This window comes from Populus trichocarpa, chromosome 4 (genome assembly GCF_000002775.5).
Source record: "Populus trichocarpa isolate Nisqually-1 chromosome 4, P.trichocarpa_v4.1, whole genome shotgun sequence".
Lineage (NCBI taxonomy): Eukaryota > Viridiplantae > Streptophyta > Magnoliopsida > Malpighiales > Salicaceae > Populus > Populus trichocarpa.
In genome coordinates, this window is record NC_037288.2 from 1,110,993 (window position 1) to 1,136,242 (window position 25,250).

Below are 25,250 nucleotides of genomic sequence, written 5' to 3' on the forward strand. Positions count from 1 at the left end.
GTCGACCGGGTTTCGCCGGGCCAACTCCCAGACAGGTTTTTACCTCCACCCGGACCGGTTCCAGGCCCGGGTCGGCCGGGTCGCGGGTCGACCTGCCAGGCCGGTCCGGGTTTCAAAACACTGCAATATACTCGAGTATTGACTTTCTAACCACCTTCAATGCCAAGTTCTTTACTTTTTAACAATAGTAAATAGTAATTAAATTTTTGCTTTGATGAAGGCAACTAACACTGGGATTTTCCTCGACTTCCGAGCAAGTTGCTGAAGGTTGATTGGATCATGCGGTTGCCAAAAACTGAAGGTTGATTGGAATAGAATTAAGATGAGATCAGCTATGAAAAAGGCTAGGGCCCAAGCTCCTCGCATTTTTTAACCGGTCATTTTAGAGGTCATTATAAATAAAATAATTAAGATTATGTTTAAAATATTATTTAATTAGATATCGTTCAATTTTTTATTTGTTTTCAAATAAGATTATAATGTCAGCCACGTTTTTTGTTCCGTAAAAAATTGACTGAAAATCGTAGTATGTATCTATAAATATAGTTATATTATTGACATGCATAGTGTTGTAAAATTGAAGCACAAATTAAAGGTCCAGAAAACCAAGTGAGAGTAGGCAATGTGGAAGCTTGAGGTAGCAGAGGGCCATGATGCATGGCTGCTTAGCACCAATGATTTTGTTGGCAGACAAGTTTGGGAATTCGATCCTGATCTTGGAACCCCGGAGGAACATGCAGAAGTCGAAAAAGCTCGAGAGAATTTCTCTCAGAACCGATTTCAAGTTAAAGCAAGCAGTGATGTTCTCAAGAATTTGCAGGTTTAACTTGTAGTATTCCTAAAAGCTGCATCCATTACACTTTAAGCAAAACTGAACCTGTTAGTTTCGGGGGTTTGCTCCATGCTTAATCTCTAGAGTTTCCATTTCATGTCATATTATATTGAAAAGTCATATCTTTCTTCTTTAATTCAAGCAATAACTGTTTCAAGCTAGTTGAGTCTGTAGTTCAATATATAGTTAGTCTAGTGTTACCCAACTAAGATCATATCACAAATTACCATTAGATTGAGTGATTAATTTTCCCTCCTTTTTTTATCTCATGAAGCTGTCCGAAGGGTCTTAGGCTAAATTTCATCTTATCATTTATTCTGTTTTCTTTGAGTTCGAAAATGCAGCTTATCAAAGAAAATGGGATTGATCTGAGTATACCATCAGTGAGATTGGGAGACAGAGAGGAAATAACTTGTGAAAAAGCAGAAACTACGTTGAGGAAAGCTGTTCGGTTCACCTCAGCACTACAAGCAAGGGATGGGCACTGGCCTTTTGAATTCTCAGCCCTCCTGTTTGAACAGCCTTTTTTGGTAAGTCCTGATTTAAGAACACTCATGCTAGCTAGCAATTGAAACCCAAAAAAGATCTGCTCTGTAAACAAGATAAATAGAGAAATTCATTATAAGAAATTAGAAAAATGCATTTTTAAAAATACATTTTATTAATTGATATTTTTTTAGTGTTTTTAATGATTTAATTTTAATATACTGATATAAAAAATAAATAAATTGCGTCACAGTAACAATCTCACAATAAGAACACCCCCAAAGCTTCCGTGGTTGGATTTTGATCTAGCAGATACTGGTAAAAGTTGCTCTTGTTTATCTTTCATCGAAGTCTTTTTGCTAAGCTTGGAAGTGGCTGCACTTGTCGTCCTTAATGTATTCTACACTTAATAATTAATTTAAACATATCAAGTTGAGCACTCCCTTGATATATTATCAAAATCTATTTTTGAATATCGAGGAAGCAGTAACCCTCAATTTATGTTGTAAAAGATTCTCATCTAATAAGGGATTGTTATAATTCATTAAGTGATGGCTAAGTGTTAAAAGATATGTTTGAAATGCAGGTTATTGCTCTGTACATTACAGGAACCCTGAACACAATCCTCTCACCTGAACATAAAAGGGAAATGGTTCGATACATCTATAATCATCAAGTAAGTACATGATATCAATTGGCGAAAGGCCTGCTTCTCCAAGGTGGCGAGTGCAAGGGACCGTACACTTCAAGTTTTAGTGGTTAAAGCGTGTTCACGAAAGATGGTTGAGAGGGGACTGGTTCCTCCATTATACTAATGATTAGGTTTACTTGATTTGCAGAATGAAGATGGGGGATGGGGCTTCCATATTGAAAGCCATAGCATGATGCTATGTACAGCACTTAACTATGTGTCCTTGCGTTTGCTTGGAGAAGAACCCGAAGGAGGCAAAGATGGAGTTGTGGCAAAGGCCCGTAAATGGATACTTGATCATGGTGGTGTAACAATGATATCTATCTGGGGAAAATACTTTCTTTCGGTGAATGAGCAAATTGATTTGAAATACTCAACATGAATATACAACACTAATGAAACTCACAAGTCAAATCTTTTTACGTATTTATTTTCCCATATATAAAACTTATAAGCATTTAAAATATTGATTTTGTAGTTCATTGGATTATATGAGTGGTCTGGCTGCAATCCAGTGCCTCCAGAATGTTTGCTTCTCCCATCATTTCTTCCTTTCAGTACAGGTAAAGAAGGTTTGAACTGCTATTGAGAGAAATTGTAATGGTAAACTCGACTAGAAAATTCAGTAATTTTTTAAAATGAACCCCATAGAAAACAGTTTTAATATTGTTTGGTAAATTACAATGACCTTCTTGTTACGACAATTACTCTTATTATTCAAAAGTACGAGTATTTGACATAAATTCTCTCAAGTTGAATAAAATACTACAAAAATACCTTTCACCATATTTACTCTATATTTTCTCAGATATTGATTGCTTTATGCATCTCCTCCCTTAATTATTTAATCACACACACAATGCAGGAAACTTATGGTGTTACTTTCGCACAGTTTATATTCCATTGGCTTACTTGTATGGTAAGAAATTTGTGGCACCAATAACCGATCTCGTTATATTACTAAGGGAAGAACTCTACATTCAACCATATGGTGAAGTAGATTGGACTAAAGCTCGCATCTCATGTTTGAAGGTAATTGAACTCTCCTTATATGATCACTGTCTTCGTTGTAACCATTAATATAACAGTTTGAATTTGTTTTACTGAAACATTGTTAAAGTGGGAATCACTTATTTTTAGAATCGAAATTTGTAAGTAAATGAAAATGAATTATTGGTTGACATTGTGAAAAAGAAAAAAAGATTTTTTTTATTTTATATAATAAAAAGTTGAAGAATAGCAAATAAGTATTAGCAAAGTAGTAAGGTTTAACCCACATGCATGTACTTGGCTTGCGTTTGGGTTGGCTTGAGCTTTGGCCTCGGGGCCTTGGCTTAGGTTTGAGTTTTTATTTATTTATTTATTTTGAATTTAGATTTGGATTTATTATAAATAATTTTTTGATTTATAAAAAAATATTTTATACACATTCATTTATGTTTTTTTAGCCCATTAATAAGGAATCTGAAGAGTTAGTTATCTTCTTTTTGAATTGGCTTTAAAGGAAAAATGTCTAGTTTTAAAGTTGAGAAATGTCAGGTTATTATTTCTTTTCATGGCGAGTAATATTTTAAGATCTTTAACAAATATGTATCTTACACGCACACTAGATTTCTTTATTTATTTTCTTTTTTATGTAAATGCATGCTAGGATCTTTTATACTTAACCTGCTATCTTTTTTGTTATATATTTAGCATGCATGATAGGGTGGTTTGACCTCACCACTAGTTTAACTTGATCAATTTATATAAAAAATGCATGCTTTACAACTTAAACTTTTATAATACCTTGTATAATTAACTCTTCCACAACAATCACATTAATTTATTTTATATAAAACATGAGATATTTATTAATTAATTGTTATAGTCATTAAGAACATGGCCTAATAGAGACAAGAGTTAAAAAAAAACTCAGATTAGTCATCAAACTTACTAACAAAACTAAACCCGCAATCATAAATTTCTTTTCATGAACTTTGAGAACACCATTGATTCTTGAAGGCATGGTTTGCCATTTGAAGACACATCACCATTCCACTTCAGCATACATATTGGAGGAGGTAGGCTAGAAGAATCGCTTCTCATATTTATCCTCTTAGTCCACATAAAAAAACCTTTTGATAAACAAAGTAAATCTGATTCAGTATAGCAGAAACTTTAATTACTACATTTCACCTACATAACAACCCAATGAAAAAGGGAATAATACAAATCATTCTAGTTTGTTTATTTCTCATTAAAAATCACATTATTGCGAGCATTCCAAACAAATCAAACTATATAAAAAAAGAACAAACATCTCATCTTTTTTTTTTTTTTGCATAGATCCATGTACCATGTCATTCCATAATGAAAAAAAATTCATCTAAAGATTGAAGTAAGATCAACCGTTGTTCTAACCAATTTACCATGTGAGACCACAACTTTCAAACCATCTCACAGTAAAGTAAAATATAAAACGCAGTTTCAATCTCCTTTTCACCAAAAAGATAGTTTAAATCATTACCTTATAACATATCTCTTTGATTCATAAAATGTTTTGTAGGGAATTTATTCAAGATAAAAACCTAAATATGAAAATCTACCTCAGAGGGAGCATCAAAGTAGCATATATCCAATAAAAAAAAATCTCTTGTCAAAAGAATTGACTCAAAAAAATAAATTTGACTCTTAATCGAAACAAAACCCTTTGGGTCTGGTCTTTATACTCTCCTATAAGCAACATTTTGGCATAAAAAAACCCCTAATAACAATTGCACTAGTTCATCTTCCTTTACCTTTTCTCGATCCCAAAGTCTTCTCCTTCATGATACAAATCATTTCCAACTGAAGTGATTCTAGGATCCCATTTTTTAAATCTTAGCATTTGGATTTTCACAAGCTACATAAAGAATAGGAAATCTAAGCATGGAGGCAAAATCTCCTAACCGTTTTGAAATCCAGAATTAAATGTCATTCTTAATTTTTACAGCCAGCCACTAAAACTGCCTTTATTGATCAAGAGAACACTCCTCCACATCATTGATAGTTCTACAAACACCACTCTAAATAATTGAAATAATTCCTGAAAACTTTGGCACTACCCCTCTATTATTAAACTGATATTTTATATTTATAAGATTCCTCCAATTATTGCAACATCATTATTATATCACCATAACCATTTAAACCATTTAAACAACATTGCCTTGATTTTGCCAGTATAGATATGACTTTCAATCCCTCTCCATCTCTCTTGACCTAATTAGAAAACTCTAAGTTACCTTTTTAATTTTATTTTTTTTGAGTATTCATATCTACACTCCATAAAAATCTTCATTGCATGAAGATAATTTTCTTTTCACTTTAAAAAATATCTTAAACATGGGCATATAATAAAGTGAAAGATTAAATGGTAGAGAGTTTATGAAACAGAGTCTTCCATCTATAGAGTCTTCCATCTATTGAAAAGAATCCTTTCCTTCCAAGTCCTAAGGCAATAATCACATCATTACCTTTACCACAATCATTACTCCATTTCTACCAACCACTTTACCATCATCATTGTATTTTCATGTCATTTATGAAAAACATGTTTAAAATAAAACATTTTACTTCGATTGGATTTTTATAAAATATTTTATAGTGCATCTGAGAAATATTTTTCGCAAGTATAATATAAAATCTTATGAAGTTGTTTTGGATGCAGAAGGATCTATACAAGCCTCATTCTCTTGTGGAAAATGTTTTAAGTAGTGTACTATATTACTTTGCCGAACCACTTTCTACACATTGGCCTTTCTCGAAGCTAAGAGAGAAAGCACTGGCAAAAGCAATGAGGCTTATTCGATATGAAGATGAGCACACTGGATATTTGACTCATGCTTCTGTGGAAAAGGTATCATGTTGTCTACCAAACTGTATGTGACTTTAGGGACATATAAAGCAAATAACCAAATTTAAGTTATAGTAATTACAGAAGGGATATAGACTATGTTGAAGGTTAATTTCTAGTTTTTTCAACTTTTGAAGTTATTTTCTCGATGAAACATCCATTGATTCAAAATGTTCACATTCCCAATAAAATAATGTTTTCGGGCTTTACAACATTTGTAATGCTTGGAAAGTTCTATAAATAGGATATACCTCGTTAAATTAATTATCTAATCATGAAGTCTTATGATGAAGTCGGGTAACTTCAAAAAATAATGTTACTCTTTACACAATGAGTAGGATATAAATTAAGGGAGCAGATGTATATGAGTACAGAAGATCAATTAAAGGAGTGAGGAAAAATGGAAATGTATGAAGTGGGGGAAGATAAAGAAGAATGAGTCTCTGAACCCTAGACCTTCTTGTTCTTTAATAGCCATGGCTGGTAAGTTGCATAGGAAGAAGGGTAGCTTTGTCTACTCGTTTCCCTCTGATAGCTTTAGAAATTAATTAGGGGATAAGTGTTTTTAATAGTGATGCATCAATGTTGTGTGGAAATGATGATATCACGGTAGCTACCTAATTCATTAGACTAGAGTATCATTGAGACCGAGTTTACGCCTAGATGGGGAACGTCTTTGTTATGATGGATTGATTCTTTGTTCTCGGTAAGCCTCTCGTGATCGGGCCTTGCACTGGTAAGGACCGGTGGGATATGTTTTACAAATGTATTATTGAAGTTCCCGTGCCATTAAGTAGATGGCCAAGTGAAAAAAAAAAAAATTTCAAAAAATACAAACCAAACCAAATCGAATAAGAAACAATAGAAAAACTAAAAAAAATAGTTGAAGACATCAGTTATTCCAAAGCAAATACTTTCTAGATCTCTGAATAAATCTTAACTGTATAGAAAAATCTACTTTTAAATTTTCTCTGCCCTATAACATGGGTGGGATATTATTGAAGATAATGGGCCCTAAGATGCACGCGTATACCGAGTGGAACACTAAGTAAATGGTTGGCTCAAATTCATAATTAATCATCTCATGCTTGGTTCACATAATAAAAATTTCAGAGTTTGAACATGATTGCCAATTGGGCTGAGGATCCTAATCAAGATTCACTCAAGCGTCACCTTGCTACAGTTCCTGATTACTTGTGGGTTGCTGAAGATGGAATGAAAGTGCAGGTTATCTGATCTCATCCACATTTATTAGAATATTTTTTTTCCAAGATCACTGGAAAGTGTAGGTTATCTGAATATTAAACGTGCTAATTGATTTATTTTTATTTGGGACATAGAATATGGGTTCCCAGCTGTGGGATTCTGTTTTTGCTACTCAAGCAATTATTGCAAGCAATCTCACTGATGAATATGGCTCAACTCTCCGAAAAGCCTTCAATTTCATCAAACTTTCACAGGTTGAATTTCTGTCCTGCAGGTTATATAAACCATATAACTTGGTATGTTAACCTTGTTTCATATTTATATTAGCATTGCCTGATAATAATGTAAAAATATGTATGTATTTGGTCTCCCATATTTCCTTTTTGTGGAGTAAGTTATTTATGTGAATAAATATCTATGAAAAGGATAGAATCCGTAAACTATTTTGGTTTAAGGTCGTTTAAGTTAATTCATTAAACGAATATAAATTTAATTTATCTATTAATTAGATATCTATAATTTTATTGTTTTATTTTTGTTTCAATACTAAATCATAGATCCGAGAAAACCCACCGGGAGATTTTCAGAGTACGTATCATCAAATTTGTAAAGGAGCATGGACTCTTACTGTCAAAGATCAAGGTTGGCAAGTCTCAGACTGCACAGCTGAGGCACTAAAGGTATTTATAATATTGAGCAACACCTTATAATTAGTATAATTTTATTATTGTTTTCCGCGTAACACAAATGATTAACAAATATTGCAGACTTTACTCTTGTTATCACAAATGCCCGCAGACATTGTTCGCGACACAATTGAAGTCGAGCAATTATATGAAGCAGTGGATTTCCTTCTTACCTTGCAGGTAATATTGAGTGCACTTGACCTGTCCTGTTAAATTTCAGTGTACGAGTGTTTGTGCGTCGCATGTCTATAAGGTCTTTGTTTCATTCCTCCAAATTAATTGTGTTTTATCCTAGAGCGAAAATGGTGGGTTTTCAGCTTGGGAGCCAGCAACGTCACCGCAATGGATGGAGGTAAATATTGCTTGGCAATTATACAAAATTTATATATATGCATAATAACTAACAACATCCTCTGAAACAAGAAGTAATTCTCTATTTTTCTTTTTTCTTAGATGTTTAATCCTACAGAAACTTTCGGTGGTGTCATGGTCGAAACTGAGTATGAAATTATCCACGTCTTCCTTACATTAACAATGTCTGCTGTTATTTGATTGTATAACTGTGTTCGCGAGCGCGCGTAGAAAATACATACTGACATTGTTGGTCATTTAATTTGGTGGTTTTAGATATGTTGATTGCACAGCATCAGTCACCCAAGCTCTTGCATTATTCAGTCATTTACATCCCGAATACCGGGGGAAAGAAATAGAAACGTCTGTGGTTAAAGCAACACATTACATCGAAAATGCACAAATGGCAGATGGTTCCTGGTACATTTACCTTCTCAAATGCAATTACTGAAGCTACGATTAGACACAAAAATTGTTGATTTGTGCACATGTAACATGCTATCAATAGGTATGGAAACTGGGGGATTTGCTACACATATGCAGCATATATTGTATTAGTTGCACTGGCAGCGGTTGGAAAGACACATCGCAACAGCGAAGTGGTGTGCAAAGGCTGTGATTTTTTACTTTCAAAACAACTGAAGTCAGGAGGCTGGGGAGAGAGCTACCTTTCTTGCCGAAACTCAGTAAATCATTTTACTTTAAATGAATGGTTTTGGTGATTGTATTAATTATGATTAGTTTAGAAAGAGAGACATGACATGTTGTGAATACATAATTATTTTCTTCTATGGTAATTCAGGAATACACACCGCTAGATGGAAACAGATCAAATTTAGTGCAAACCGCGTGGACAATGGTGGGTTTAATTCGAGCAGGGCAGGTTAGACATCAAAATATAAATACAGTAGTTTCAAAAATAATTTTATATTTTTTTCTAATACTATTACAAGGTAATATAGCAAAATGGATGATAGAGTATAAAGTTTAAAGCAATAGTAAAGTATACTTTATTGTAACAACAGTGTAACCTCGTTATGAAATCAATATCCAATATATATTTTTCCCAATTTATATTTCTTAAACAGGCTGAAAGGGATGCAACACCTTTACATCAAGCAGCAAGATTATTGATCAATTCACAGCTTGAAAGTGGTGAATTTCCTCAGCAGGTAATTTCCTCAGCAGCTTTTCTTGTGCAACAATTTAATCTTTTGATATGTATTCTCCGTCAACTCTAATTCTGTTCCTATATCTGTACTTAACCACAAAGTATTCTTCATAACAGGAAATCACAGGGGCCTCTGTGAAAACCTCCATGTTGCATTATGCTTCCTACAGGAACATATTCCCACTCTGGGCTTTGGGTGAATACCGTAAGCATGTGCTATTGCCTAAGCAAAACACTTAAGGTTACATTTGGTTGGTGTGGAAGTGATGAGCAAAGCACGGTATTTCGGAAATAAATTATAAGAATAAAACACTATTGAAAATCCTTTTTAAAAGATTTTCGAATTCAAAATAAATGCTTGATTGCGAGTTGATCGATAATGAGTTATCACTTCATTTCATCACTTCATGTATCGAATCAAATTTAATTGGTTTGTTATTTTTAAGTTCAATAAGTGGCGAGTTCTTTTTTTCCTGGCATTGTTGTTTAAATGTACGTTCATCCCGGTTGAGGATTTGAAACGTTATATAAATAGAGTATGGTACTTCATATATAATCAATGTTCCACTATTTGGTTTGTGGAAGTGATGAGCAATGTGATCTATTGGGAAATAGTTGTATTTTTTTTCTTGGTGTTATTGTTTAAATAATTTAATTTATCTATTTTCCTCTCCTCTTCAAGCAAGTTAAAGAATAAATATAGGTTATGTATAATGGGAGACTTGACTATTTGATAGTAGTCATCCTTTATATTTATATAAATATGGTTTTCATAATTGTAATTATTACAATTGCGTACTTCGTTTAATATACTCTTTCAAGCTCAAGCTGAATGAAGGTGAATATTCCGCAACAAGCTTGGATTAGAAATGAGTAAACATAGAAAAACACCTTTATTCCACAATTCTTATCCTTCTAGTTATATTGTAGACATATTTTAGCAGCCTACCTATGTTCTCATCACATAAGAAAAACACTTGGCTTCCACCATTTGGTTTTGTGGAACTGATGAGAAAAGCATAAGAACATGCATGGTGTTCGGGAAATAAATTAGTAAAAAAAAAAGTTGTGGAATTTTTTTATAAAAAAAATAGATTTTTGTAGTTAAGTTCATTATTTTCTAGGTATTGAAGTTCATTCCACCAGTTTGGGTTTGATGCTACGACAACACAAGTATATTCTGGACATCCTTACCTGGGTTGATATGACTTCCTGCAAACTTATTGATACTTTAGTCTTTACTTCGAAGGTTGACATACTACCAGATGCCTTGTTTTCTGATCCTACACGATTTCATCAAATCATGGGTGCTTTTCAATATCTCACCTTCACGAGACTAGATATCGGTTTTGCTATTAACAGAGTATGTCAGTTTATGCATGCTCCCACATATTCTCATTATGTCGTCGTTAAACGTATTATGTGTTATCTTAAAGGTACGACATTCTATGACTTCTATATCACTTGTAATTCTTGTTTTGCTTTACATGATTTTAAGGATGCAGATTAGGCAGATAGTATTGATGACTAGAAATCTACATGTGGTTACTTTATTTTCTTTGGTCAGATGCCGATTTCATAGAAGTCAGGCAAGCAACGCACAGTTGTTCGCTCCTCTACTGAAGCTGAGTATAAAGCCTTAGCAGACAGCACTATTGAAGTTATCTAGCTTTAGTATTTATTAACATATCTGCAAATTCCATCTACCTCTGCTCTTACCATTTGATGTGATAATCTTGGTTCTATTTATCTATCTGCAAATCTTATCTACTTATCTAGCTTCACTACTAAACATGTTGAAGTTGATTATCATTGTTGCGAAGAAAGAAATTCAAATTTGTTTCATCTCCTCTCACGATCAACTTGCAGATGTTTTTACTAACCCCTTTTTCGCTGCTTCGTTTACTGCTTTTCAATTCAAGCTCCGGGTTGATCCTCCAACCTCGGCTTAAGGGGGCGTATTATAGAATAATATATATAAAAATTACTGTAGGATTATTTCAATGTTGCAGTTCCTACAGTTACTGTCGTGTACTGCCTTATACATATAAATAGAAAATGTTGGGTAAGAAATAAGTTAAGTCATTCTATTATTCTCAACTATGAATAAAATAAACTACTGCAAAGATAATCCAAATGTTATTAATTAGTATTTGTTTAGAGTATTTTTACTGAAAATACAATTTTTGTTGTTGTAAAGATATACTTGGTATTTTAATTTGACTACATTTCAACACTAGAGGGATAAATGATGATATTCTTCCCTAACTAAAAATGATTATTACTCGCATTCTGCGTATTTAGTATTGTGATACAGGAAATTTTCAAAAGTGCTTTTTAATTGAAAATACATTAAGATATTTTTTATATTTTTTATATCAGCATGTTAAAATCATCCAAAAACACCTAAAAAGCATTAATTTGTTGTTTTATAAGGAAAAAAACAATTTAAAATATATCTTGAAAAGCATGTTTTAACGCTAAAAGAAATAAGTATGTACCTCCTTTATCTTCCCCTTTTTTTTCTTTGAAAAAAACAACCTTTTCTTTTTATATCTATATTGGACTACCACCCATTTAAGGAAGTGGACATCAAACTCTATTTATTGTTTACTTTATGAATGGAATTAGTGGTGTTCAAAAAATCAATTCATTTATAATATTTTTATTTTTTAATTTGACTCAACCTATTAAAGTTAAATAATGTGGATATTACAGATGACAGTTGGTCAAAAAACCTAATAAATAGATATCACAGGTCAAGTGTGGGTTAGGATTTTTAAAACTCGTTCAACCCAACCCAACTTGTATAACTCAATGAAAGTAACTCAAGTTCTTTGGATAAATAATATTTTTTTTTCTTTCTCTCTCTTTATTTTTTTCTCTTTCATATTCACACTCACAATATCTCTCATTCTCTTAATCTTTTTTTCTTCTCTTCATTCTCTGTTTTCACATTAATTATATTGTTCCTTTTGAAACTTGATTTGATGAATTGATAGTGCATTTTACAATTCCAAGAGATCATGAGAAAACAAATGAAGATTTTAAGAATCCAAATTGAACTTTTATTTTTTAGTCAAATTATAAATTCAAAAGAATTTTATAGTCTCTTCCTACTAGTTTATTTTTGTATCATATTGCTCCCTAACTATTTGATAAAATGGTTAATTGTGATTTTTATTTTGTTTTGCTTTTATGTGAAAATTATGATATTTTTTATATTGTCTCTAATATATATATTTTAGGAGTTTTATCCAATTCCAACAGTTGCAACCCAATATTTTTTTAGAATTGTTGAAAATAATAGAATTAATACACTTAAATATTTGTAATGTCCACAAAAGTTTTAACCCAGCCCGATATATCTTTTTATATAGAATTTTTGTATCTTTATATGTGAAAATTTAAGTCATTTGAATAAAGATTACAAATCTAAATTTTATTATTTGAAAGAGATAGACAAACATGGACAATATTTAACAGTTAAAACCTTTCATGACGAGGCATGGTAATTTGGCGTGTTCCTCTATTAATCTACTACAACAAGATACTCGTCTCCTTAAGTGATTTAATAGAGAAATCATATTTTAAAAATCCTTCCTTAGAAAATTTCGAAAAACTTTATTTGTCATTACTAAAACAACTAAATCTTGCTTGAAAAACTATGGTTTGTCAGATTTTTTTAAAATGTTGGGAGATAATAATTTATTTTATATCAATTTGGTATTAATGAAAGGGAAAAAAAGGAAAAAGTCTTTGTTATAAAAAAAAATATAGTAATAAAATTAAGAAGAAGAAGAACCCTTAAGGCTTATATATATATATATTAGGCTTAACCCAGACAATTGGGCTGATATATAGAAGGCTGGATTGGCAATTTGGCATCAAGTCCACTAGACTGATGCAAAAATAAAATAAGATATTAGCTAATAGCAGCTCGAAAAAGATGGATAAAATGTCAACATGTTATCACTATCACTAGAAATAAACTATAACATAATGTCCTTAATCACCAAGTCTCAGTCTTATGTTGCAGCCAGGTGTTAATGCTTTCAAGTTTGGAATTAACAAAAACCACACATTCTCAAACATCTCCTCCATCTAGTATTTTCTATGCCAGAGCATTAACCTTAAAAGGTGAAACAGGGTAACATAATTATTTGTTTTACCGTAGGTAGCTTCTGAGTTGAATTAGTTCTTTAATCTAATATAGTAATGATGATTAAACGGTCATGAATTTTAATCTCATCATCCTTATTTATTTGATAAAGATTAAACACAAGATAGTGTGGTTTTGTATAAATTTTAAACCCAAAAAACTTTCACTTGAGAAAGTATGTTAGAGAATAATATAAATTATATCTTGAAACCTTAACTAACAATTTAAATTTCTGAGTTAAATTGGTTTTTTAATATCTACTAATATAAAAAATTAATATATTTTTAACTGAAAATTACTTTTAAAAACCACCTTTCATCATACTACATAACAAACACACATTTGAATTAGGGTTTTGTTTATGGCAAATAATCAAATTTAATGATCACATCAGAGCCATCAAATTTCAAGTTTACTCTTTCTTTTTTTCAAAGGCTCAATCAGCCTTTCAAAGAACCCAACTGAAACTATATGCCACTTCTTCCATTAAGTACTTAAAGTGATGATGGGATTGTCAATTCTTTGTTTGAGGTCATGTCACGTGCATGAATCACAAGAGAATTGGGAATTTAAGATCATTGATTTTGGTGATGATCATGAAATCTTGTGGACCCTCTAAATATCCCACAGTCCTCTGGTGGTAGAGGGAGGGGAATTTATTAACATCACTAGAAGAAAAATAGTATATTTTTTTCAAAAATAAAAAAAACCAATGGCTCTAGGCTCATGTGAGCTGTGAACCCAATAAAAAGAGTTGGGTCCTTTTCTTGAAAAAGGTAAGCCATGATCAGGTGCAGACACCTCTGACCTTGTCAATACGTGACCCCATGGCCCCTCGCAGCATCATCCATCATCTTCCATTAAGAGCTAATTGTTTTTGCTTCTCTCCAGCTGCTGGTTTCCACAATTATTGTCCCAATTCATTTCTGTATTCTATGCCATATCCTCCTTTGTTTTCAGTTCTCTCGAAACCGTTTGGGCCATTGGTTTTTAACCATTCTCTCCAAAAACAAGATGCTCTCATCTTAGGTTGTTTAAGCCTTCAGAAGGTGCTATAGTGATTAAAACGGTATATTTCGTTAATTTATGGTTTTAAATAATATAATCTATTTTCAAAGTAAACGCATTAGATTGTATTAAAGAATAATATAAATTATATCTTGAAACCTTACCTAACAGATTAAGTTATTGGATTGAGATTGTTCTTTGACATGATATTATAATCTTGATAACCAAGCAGTCATGAATTTGAATCTCATCATTCCTATTTATTTAATAAAAATTAAGCACAATATAATATGGGTTTGTGCAAGTTTCAAGCTCAAATAGCTTTCACTTGAAGGGATGTGTTAAAAAATAATATAAATCATATCTTAAAACCTCACTTAACAACTTAAATTATTAGATTGAGATGGTTATTTGATAGATTGCAATAAAAAATATGCTTTTATGTTTGTGGAGAAAAATAATGTTATCATCAATTTTACAATTGGTATATTCGTTATTGTAGTCCATGATGTTTTTTCAAAGTATTTTCAATTGAAAATATATCAAAATAATATTTTATTATTTATTTATTTATTTGACATTATCAAGTGAAAACCACCCTATAATGTTTTTTTTTAATAATTTAAAAAACAATTTAAAAAAAACATTTTGAAAAGGCAAACAATCACTAAAACGATTCTCTTGCAATCAATTTTAGACTTAGTTGCAATTCATGTGCAAAATTAATTCAAAAATATTCCTTATTTTAATTAAAATATATATTAAAAAATCAATTATAGGAAACATTGTTACTTTATATCAAATACGATGCCAAAAATGTAACGTCGTGACATCATTAGCATATTTTGGATATCTTGAGGGAATAATTAAATAGCATTGAAAGATGGTATTCATAGGAATCATTATTACTCAATTTCTTGTATTTTTTATTTGCAATTTCATAGTGATTTTGAAATCATTAATGTCATGAAAGACTTCACCTTACCTTGAATCTCTTTATTCAAATTAATTACACATCATGTTCTAGAATTTTTCATGTTTCTTGTATATATAACCTATCAAACGAAGGTATTTCTCCTATTAAATACAATAATGTGACAAATGATTCATTTGGCATCACAATGATATAATATGATTCAATTAAATTAATATTGAATATATAGAAACTTTTTTGCAACTTGCTGATTACAAAACAAATGTCTTTTCCTCTCCCTTAATTTCTTAAATTTAAATGATAAGATTATTACATTAAACACGTAAATCTGATTAATATAAAAAATGTTATCATTAAAAATAAAGGTTTAGTCCCGTATAAAATAAACAAAAATTACTCCTAGTTATCGATAAAAAAAAAACAAATGCTTTTTTATACATAGGAAATTCACATATAAAAAATAAGATTATTATTATTATTATTATTATTATTGGTGACTAGAATGAGTTAGCGAGAAGTAAAGGGATTATAATTTGGTACTTGTATGTACTTAATTCCTTTTTCTATAAAGGTTAACAAATAAGCTAAATCTCCTTTCACCAGATTGGACAATTTTTTTGGGTCTATTTTTCCTTAAATTACGAACAAATGCCCTTGGCATTACTATTGTTGACTGAAATTACCAAATTACCACTTAGCAATAAATGGGTACAAATTCCAATCAAATGACAAGTAGAAGCAATGACAGTCTTACATCATCCATCATTCAGAATCATGCTCGAGCTCACTAGCTACTGAGTTGACTCATTTCAAAGCCGAATCAACTCGGCTGAATCATTGCCCAAGAAAAAATCATAAGCAATTTTTTTCTTAAAAAAAAAAAAATAGTAACAAGAACTTTGATTTCCATATATCTGCAAAACGATCAGCCATAAAACCCAGTTTGGCTCCACACCGCGTCGCGCACGCGACTCATGTCTCGGCCCTTAAGCGTCCGGCCCACACCCTCAACCACGGAGGCGCCACCCATCTTTTGACTCTGTGCATACTCACGTGCCAAGTACTCATGCGGGGGAACCATCTCGGACTCCTGGTCATCCAGCCCATCATCGGAGTCATTGCATGATTCGACCGAGTTGACTCGATAAATCTTGCTCCAATCGGGCACGTTCACGGGAGCTGACGTGGCCATGTTGCGGGGAGATTGCGATGCCACCAGGTCATTTCCACGAAACTGGTGCACAATTCTCGAGGAAGCTATTTTGTTTTTGCCAGAAGAAGAATCTTCAAAGGCCAATGATAACCCACCCATGTGGCGGTCATCTCTTGGGATCCTACGGCGGCCGCTGCTAATAGACATGTTGTCAAAACTATTTTCAAGATCAGTGCGTGGACTCCAGTTGGAATTATGAACACCACGGTCATTCCGATCAGCCGTGTCATCCACCATCGACCACACATCTTCCTCGCCTAGTTCCGACACGTCATTCACCATCGGTCCATGGCCGCTACCATAGCTATAACTACTTCCTAGCAATCTTTCACTGCGGCTTGCAGTTAGTCTCCTACCTTTGGCCATACAGTGTCATATAAATTTTAATGATAAGATAAAAACAAAAACAAAAAAACTTTGGGTTAGAACAAGAACCCACTTAGAAAAAATTGAGAATATATGACACTATATAGCCTTAAAGCAAAGTAAATATTGTTAAGAGTCCATGAGAAGGCTCTAACATAAGTGACTTTGAAGAAGGAGACATGTATATATAGCGTTTGTATTTCACTGAAAGGAGGCTCATTTCATGTGAATTTGGAGTTCATTTTGTCTTCATTTCATGACAATGGATGGTGAGAATGGAAGACGCCAAGATTGGCAATGAACTGACAGTCGAGTTGGATGTTTGGTGGGTTCACTTGCTTTTGGAAGCAAGTGAGGTGCATTTACCACTGACTGAGGAAAGAATATTTTTGGGTGTCGTTTGAGAGTCGAGATTACATTAAAAAAAAAAAAAAACTTTTGCCAAATTTGGATATTGAATTAGATTACTGCGGAGTAATTTACTATTTTTAGTCTTTTGGTTTTGATCTTACGGGTGGTAAATATTTCCAATGATTTCCAACTGCCAATATATACGACAATAGTGTCTTCTTTGTCTTGAATGTTTGAATCGTGATAGTTGTTAAATTCGATTAGGTTTAACAATCAATCCTAGAATTTTAGAATTCAAAGCTTAACATGGTATAGTATAGAAGATTTTAGTTAAATTGAATAAATTAACTCAAATAAATCTAGTTAAGTTCTTAGATCACCTAGCTACACATATATTCAAAGGTTTAATGTATTGTAAATTATATCAAACTTGAATTTGAAACATTGAATAATGATTAAAGCATGTTTGAAAGTGTGGTTGCGGCTGTTTTTTAAAGTGTTTTTCATTCCAAAATGCATCAAAATGATGTTTTTTTATTTTAAAAAAATTATTTTTGAGATCAACGCATCAAAACGATCCAAAATATTAAAAAAAATTAGTTTTTATTAAAAAAAATTGAATTTTTTGGAAATACGGATTGGCTCGCGTTTCCAAACGCTCTCTAAGTCCATTGTATTTTGCATATTATTTAAACTAAATCTAGTCTAATGTATTCTCCAAGTTATTTTACCTAAACCTTTTGATTAATGCAAAAAAAAATATTTTTCGACTTGGTCAATAGCTTTACTCTACATGTTTTTTTTTTTTTTTTACTTAATAATCCAAACAAGGCACGACAACTGAGGTGAATTTTTTATTCCACTTCGGATTTCATTCTCTTGTTTCAATGGGTCCTACTCTATGAACCCATCTTGTTTGACAATGTCTATTTACAATCCCAATTAGCTAGGCCCCACGTCCACGTGGGTAGTCACACTAGACCTCTTCTTTCTCTACGTGTCCATTCACAGCCAAACACGTGTACGCTTCCGATTGAAGTAGGTCCCACAGGCATGTCACCGTCATGCCACACGGACAGGCGGTGACCTAATACTAAAATTATGTATTAAAATAATTAGTAGCACTGCAAGATTTGGTGGGCTAGTCACGATAATGACTATAAAATTAAGCAATTATTTTGCATAATTGATGACAATAATATTATTAATATGATTAAGATCCATAAATGCATTGTTTTATCGGTCCAAGTTAGTTTGTGACTTGAATTTTTAATACGAGGTAAGATTTAACACCTATGATTATCGTTTCCAGGTATAAACTTGAATTCGGCTTAGGGTTAAAATAATATCCACTGGTGTGCTGATGGGTTATGAAAAAAGCAAAGTGTTTTTCGTGTCTTCTTGAAGGGCACATTGGGCGGTTGAGAATGAAAATGGTGGGGGGGCCTGTTATGGGCACCACAATCACTCGTCTTTTTGAATTGAACAAGAAACCTTATCATAATTCATGTACATTTCACAATCAATCAACAGTCCAAGCCCATGGGGATGCCAAAAATCATGACCACTTTCTTTACTTCTTGCTGCTGCTTGGGTTGTTCTTGTTCGTTTCACTGCTTGCTTGCATGCTGTGATGGTATATAGTACAGTGCTATGGTTGTGCAGTAGTATTATTGACCGATGTGGGATCCATTTTTACTGTGGAAAGACATGCTCTGGACCCATTTTTACTTGTTGGGTTTGCTAGGTGTGGACGCTGACCCAGCTCCAGCTGAATAGGTATTGGACCTATCAGTGTTAAAATCAGTATCCTATGCTCCCATTTGGTTGGCTACTACATGTTACCCGCACAGTATATTTTTTGGGATATTTAGTTTATCACACTTATTTATAGATTGGACCAGATAGATAGCCCGTGCGTTATGGTATGAATAAAAAAAAATTAAAGTAAAAAATATGTTTAAGCACACCTAGTGTGTTTTCTTTAAACAAGAAAAATCTGACAAATGGGTCATAGGCCTGTTGAGGTTCAACAAACCAATGTTAAAGAACAAAATTTAAAAAACATAATTAAAAAAGGATAAAAAAAAATAGCATGAGTCAAGACCATCAAACCTACAACATATGTCATAATATTAAGATAATCTCATATAAAACAAAAAAAAATTATGAAACTCAATTTGAAACCAAACTCAATATAGAAGGATGAGGTTAATTTAGGGTTAATTATGACCTTATTTAATGGTCTTTCAAGATATAGTTAGAATCATCTCGTCGATATCTTTCTAACGATATCAGGTGTATAAAAAGCAGATCCCTGGTGTATTCTGATGATCCTTTTTTCTTTTCATTTTTTTTCTCTTTTCTACCACATCAACTTATCTCTTTAGCTATTAAATCTTAAATTTTATCTTTTAGCAATTGGATCTTTATAAAATTTTGAGTTAGCTTTTGATAAAATTAATTGTTTTATATATATAAAAAACATTCATCACTACACAACCCTATTATTAATATTAGAAAATGAGGTTGTATTCGAAAGCTATTCTAATAGTGAGCGATTGTGTAAAGAATTTGTATTGAAAAATATAATTATATTAAAAATATGCTATTTTCAAAATATTTTTACAGCCGAAGTTATTCTCCTACAAATTTTACTAAACTATGTCAAAAAAAAATTAAAAAAAAACATTTTCTGTCACCTATATTTCTCAAGCTATGCCTGGCCTGTATAGTTTTGAATGAGAATCTACACTCACACAACACCATCGGATCACATTACCTCATGTTTAACGAAATGATCAAAACGTTCTGCCGAGCCTCGCCCAATGATCCCTCTGTTGTGATACAAGCAAGTGAGTTGCGGGGTGTCTTATCCTTGGAAAAACTGAGAAGCTTGACGTAAAATGTTGATGGGACAACATAAATTAAAGTGTTATACGATATCTTGGAAGGCCTCATGGCCTCCACAAGCTAGTAAAAGTAAAAGAAAAAAGCATTCAAGGAGTACAACCAAATAATCAGTCAGCAAACATGTCACAGTCATTTTGTATTATGGAAAGCCGGATATGAATAATAGTATTATTTTGTTTATATATATATATATATATACACACACCTACCTTGTATAAAATTATAATATTGTGTATTGTATACCCTTCACATATAACTCCTATATTCTCTAACTTTTGAATGCTCTGATGTAATGTGAAAATTGGGTAAATGAATTGAACCAGTATGCGATGCATCCAATCCAATCATGCATTGCCTTCGCTTGGATCTTTCTAATTTGTAATCCTGTTCGGCGGCTTTAAGAGATTCTTTAAAGCCATGTGCATGCGTGTGTGTGTGTGTATATATATATAATATTAACTTAAAGCTCAATGACTAAATAATTAACTCTTTAAACGAGAGGAAGTAGTTAATTAATTCTTTAAACGAGACCACAAACATTAATTTATAATTTACTATGATATGTCTTGTAGTAACAATTTCTTAATTCGAAAGTTAGTTTTTTAATGAAGCCATTGTACAATTCACGAGAGGTTTTATCTTATATCTTTTTTTTAAAAAATCAAATCCCAAGTTTTTATATAAATTGAATGTATTAAGAATGAGATTAGGGAAATATGCATCTTAAAAAAAGTCACCGATGGAATTTGAATCTAAGACTTCATATTGAATAAATCTTACGTTTTCACCTCAACCAATCCCTCGGAGGAGGAAATCGAATCTAAAATAATAATATGAGAATAAATTTAATTTTTTTAAACTTGATTTTTCCAGCAAAGTCAGTATCTTAAGATTCCCATAATATATATTTATTAAACAATCGACGGTTCATAAAGTAGAATGTAGAGGTACTCCATGGCACTCCCTAGACTTTGGATGACCCACCACTCGTGTCCTTACTCTCGAAAAACGACATCAAAACCCAATCAATCTTTGATAACATGCCCTTCAATTAAGAGAGTTGCGTTGCAAATTGGAGGAACCTGAGCTTTGGGATGGCAAAGACAAAGATTTAGGTAATCCTATTTGTTTGTTCCTCTTTTTTTTTTTCGAATCAGAATCTCACATATTACTATATTACTTATATTAAGCAGCAAAACCACCCAAGTTAGAAGTTAGTATCGATTTAAATGATTTAGTTTGATTAAAAAACTCAATCAAATCAATTTTTTTTAAAAAAATTAAACTAAAATAGTTAATTAAGTTTGGTTTTATATTTATTAAAAATAAATAAATTCAATTTAGTTTAAAAGAATTAATAGAAGGCTTCATCAATTAGGTAGACAATATTTTTTATTTATATATATATATATAGGACAATGTACAATAATTAATGTAGAGATTACAATACAAGATTAAGCCTATCAATATTTCCTAATTATATACATCTTTTAATTCAATTAATTTCAAATTAATTTTAATAAATATTATGAATAATTAGGTTAATTTGCTAACCCTATCATCCACAATCACCCTAATTATAAAACAATCCAAATCAACCTTAAACCAAGTATTCATTCATGTATTGCAACCCAAATATCTAAGATATTGTTTGAAATTACATTTTAAATGTTGTTTTATGAATAATTTTTTTGTTTAAAATTAATTTTTTTATATTTTTGAATATTTTGATGTGTTGATGACAAAAATAATTTTTTAAAAATAAAAAAAAATTATATTTCTAAATAAAAAAACAAAAAAACAACGTTTTTGTATGTATTAACTGAAAGGTTGAACAATAGAAATCAGGATTTGTAAGCACCTCTGGGTGGTTGTTCTTTGTTATGCAAATTGATTAATAAAATCAAAGGTTTTGGTAATGATTGTACTAGGGTGGATTACAGGGGGGATTCGTATATTGCTATCGATGAGTTAAGAAATTCTGAAAAGGTCACTGTGTATGTACTGATTAATTTAAATGGAACAAGTGGGTGTCTTGTCCGAAGGAAATGCCATAGAAAATGTTTCTGTTGGAGGCTTTGTCGGATAGTTAGGGTTAGGGTTGTCAAGAACTGATGACTCGTCAATGAAAGTTGGTTCTTGCACGAACTAGCTACACTAACAGATGATTGCAGTGGAAAAAGAAAAGGGACCTTTTACTGTCTTTAGAATCGAAATTAGATCCTTTGTACTTGCCTTTATAATTCGTGAATGACACTGAGTTTCTTTCCTTCTTCTTAATTACCACAGTATCATAAAAAATCTGCTAAAAAATCATTAAAATATTACAGTTTCTAGACGCGTGTAGGTCTAATATGAAATGCCTGTAATTGTAATTTTAAAGTCACGCATATGAAATCTACGGGTTTTAATAATATTTTAAGGAGTTAACTTTAGTTACCTCTTATATAATAATGTGTGAATAAATTTAATTTCTTGTATTTAAATTTTTGGTAATTGAATCTATGATCTTTTTATATCTATCAATAATTTAGAGATCCATTAAATTGGATTAATTGGCTTTACATGAAATTTAGTTGTAGTCTAAATTAGCTCGTTCGCATGTCTCAAGCTTCTAATTGAATTATTTTGAAAATACACAACAAAAGTTCTTAAAGAAAAAAAATATATAAAAACTGTTTTATAAAGAAATTAATTCGGGAAACTATTTTGAACGCGCGGTGTAAAAGCTAACCTCTTTAAAAATTTCTGAAAGAATTATTGAAAAAGCATTGACTTCTACAAGTAAAAAGCTCAAAAGAAAGTTTTAGTGTCATGAAAAGGGACACTTAAGAACCAGCTAGTGCATTGTCTATTGAAGCTTTTATGTACAAGTGAAATGGAATTTTGCAACCACGTGAGGTTTTAGGGCAATTCAATTTATTTTCCATGTTATCGTCTTGGGAAGGAGGTTGAAGAAACAAAGATTTGTGTATGCATGCCAGCACAATTACAAATAATTTATTTACAACTTGATCGAGAAAGAATTTAGTTTTAATACCTATATAAATGGTGACTCGAAGATACTCTCATAGTAAAAAAGCAAAAAGAAATTTTGCATTTTTAATGAAAAAATTATTTGGGAACTTCAATTATGAGTATTGAACCACAATAGTGTAAAAAAGAGTTTTTTTTTTTTTTTTTAATGAGAGACAAATCGGGGTGACATGAAGTTGAATTTCAATGAACCTTGAAGTGTAAAAAAGAGTTTCATTAAATTAAATTACCATACTCACAAAATAAATTTTATGTTTCCCAAATTAATATATATTGAAGACTTAGAGGGTTTTTTTTGTGGTTATAAAAGAAATATTTGAACTTGAATTTTTTTAAGAAAAAGAGGGATGTTAATGTTAATTAAGGTTTTTTTTAATATATAATAATCGAGATTTTATATCAAAGTTAGTGCCAAAAAAACTTGATTAATTAGAAAGAGAAAAGTTAGATAAAGAGAAGAAGAAAAGAAAAAGAAAAAGAAAAACTGAAAAGTTAGATTCTTCGAAATTTAGTTTGTTCATTGTAAGATATTTTCGGTATCTTTATATAGATCTAAGTCTGTATAAATTTTATTTTTTAAAAAAACTTGATTACTTTTACAAGACAATGATAAAATTGCGGGTTGCCGAAAACTCCCTATATATCACCAAATAATATGATCAATTGAATTTAGCATGCATCAACTGAATCCCAAGTCAATTCATAGATCTAATCCATGGTTTCATTGGTGTTAATTACGTTACAGCTCGCGACAATATGAGGTCGATGCAAGGATAAATGGCTTTCTCTATACTTCAAAGCATCGTTAATTAATTGATTAAGTTTTAATAAAGTTCTTACAGTTTGCACCAAATATCCTCATGTAATGCCAATAACATATCTATCTCGACAGAGCAATTATATTCATGGGTGACAAGAGAATTTTCCCTTTCTACGTAGGCCTAAAAGGACAAGCAGTCATGATCAAAGATCATCATCAAAGAGAGATGAGTCCCACCAGAACTGACACTCTTTGCAAATTGTTAACAATTTCAGTGGTGGCAAGCTCAGGTGGTAAGATCCCTTTTTTCTTTCTCCATGATAGGTTAAATTAAACAACTAATTAACTCATTGTTCATCTCTACTTTGGAATTGTTTCTTACAAGTTGGGTCGGCCACCCCCATTTTGAGCCATCTAGCTAGTCTCTTTGGTAACGGTGCCACCACACTGAGATAAGCTTGCCTTGATAAGAGTTTGATGTGATAAAATACCTCCATAGCTCATAGTTATCTTATCTATGCAACAAGCTTTGTAGTGTTGGCAAAGTCAAAATTGATGCATGCATGGTTTTGATGTTCTCCTCGTAATTAAAAAAAAATTGCACGATTGGAAATTAATCCAGGTTGGGTACCTCACTAGGGCTTCCTCAAGCATGATAAAGCTAGAAGTTGGAAGTTAAATTTGGGTTCAACATTTTGGGATAGTTACTCAATTTGAATTCAACGTGTAGGCTAATTAACTATCTTACAGAGTTGATAACATTATATATGTTTCACCTCCAGCAATCGCAAGTCCTTGTCTGCAATTTTCTGTATAATAATATGCATGAATAATTAGTTAATTTATATATATATATATAAAATCTGTCAAAAAACCATTTTAATTTAGAAGTTTGAACTTTTAATTAAGATTTTAAAATATAATTTATATTATTGTTTAACATAATTTTTTAATCTTTTATACTTGAAACTTACACATGATCACATTATTTTATATTTAATTTTTATTAATAAAAATAATAAAATAATAAAATTTAAACTCATAATCATTTAATTATCAATAATTTAAGTATCATTTTAAAGTATAAAGACTCACGTATTTACATGAAATGAAGAGGATCTAGATAGGGCCATTGCATTGAGGTGCCCTCTAAGCAAATCATGATTTCCTACCATTCATTAGCATTAGGGAATCGTTTTTATACAAG

General features: G+C 31.6%; 2 protein-coding genes across 5 annotated transcripts; one reads left to right on the top strand and one right to left on the bottom strand.

The window, feature by feature from the left end:
- Nucleotides 1-463: 463 nt before the first annotated feature.
- On the top strand, nt 464-9,856 carry LOC7479056 (beta-amyrin synthase 2). Of its 4 annotated transcripts, none has more exons than XM_024599202.2 (18): nt 464-820; nt 1,177-1,362; nt 1,905-1,994; nt 2,158-2,355; nt 2,488-2,572; nt 2,875-3,041; nt 5,704-5,889; nt 7,000-7,113; nt 7,227-7,388; nt 7,650-7,772; nt 7,860-7,958; nt 8,074-8,130; nt 8,232-8,278; nt 8,406-8,549; nt 8,638-8,815; nt 8,932-9,012; nt 9,218-9,301; nt 9,418-9,856. In XM_024599202.2, the coding sequence occupies exons 1-18, from the start codon at nt 623-625 to the stop codon at nt 9,538-9,540; spliced, it is 2,322 nt and encodes a 773-aa protein (XP_024454970.2). In that variant the 5' UTR covers nt 464-622; the 3' UTR covers nt 9,541-9,856. The 4 variants fall into 4 exon arrangements, with proteins under 4 accessions (XP_024454970.2, XP_024454972.2, XP_024454969.2 ...); XM_024599201.2 differs by having other exon boundaries at nt 466-820; nt 5,701-5,889; XM_002304874.4 differs by having other exon boundaries at nt 469-820; nt 5,701-5,889; nt 7,227-7,346.
- A 6,214-nt stretch (nt 9,857-16,070) lies between these two features.
- Nucleotides 16,071-17,150, bottom strand: LOC7458528 (uncharacterized). Its single transcript, XM_002305541.4, has one exon. The coding sequence runs from the start codon at nt 16,981-16,983 to the stop codon at nt 16,330-16,332; it is 654 nt and encodes a 217-aa protein (XP_002305577.1). The 5' UTR covers nt 16,984-17,150; the 3' UTR covers nt 16,071-16,329.
- Nucleotides 17,151-25,250: the final 8,100 nt, after the last annotated feature.

What these genes read in the sequence shown, in the direction of transcription:
- LOC7458528 (XM_002305541.4), bottom strand. Translation starts at nt 16,983, where the DNA reads ATGGCCAAAGGTAGGAGACTAACTGCAAGCCGCAGTGAAAGATTGCTA.
- LOC7479056 (XM_024599201.2), top strand. Translation starts at nt 623, where the DNA reads ATGTGGAAGCTTGAGGTAGCAGAGGGCCATGATGCATGGCTGCTTAGC. An exon ending in ACCTTTCTTGCCGAAACTCA is followed by an intron (nt 8,816 to 8,931) that starts GTAAATCATTTT and finishes ATGGTAATTCAG; the next exon opens with GAATACACACCGCTAGATGG. An exon ending in GTTTAATTCGAGCAGGGCAG is followed by an intron (nt 9,013 to 9,217) that starts GTTAGACATCAA and finishes TTTCTTAAACAG; the next exon opens with GCTGAAAGGGATGCAACACC.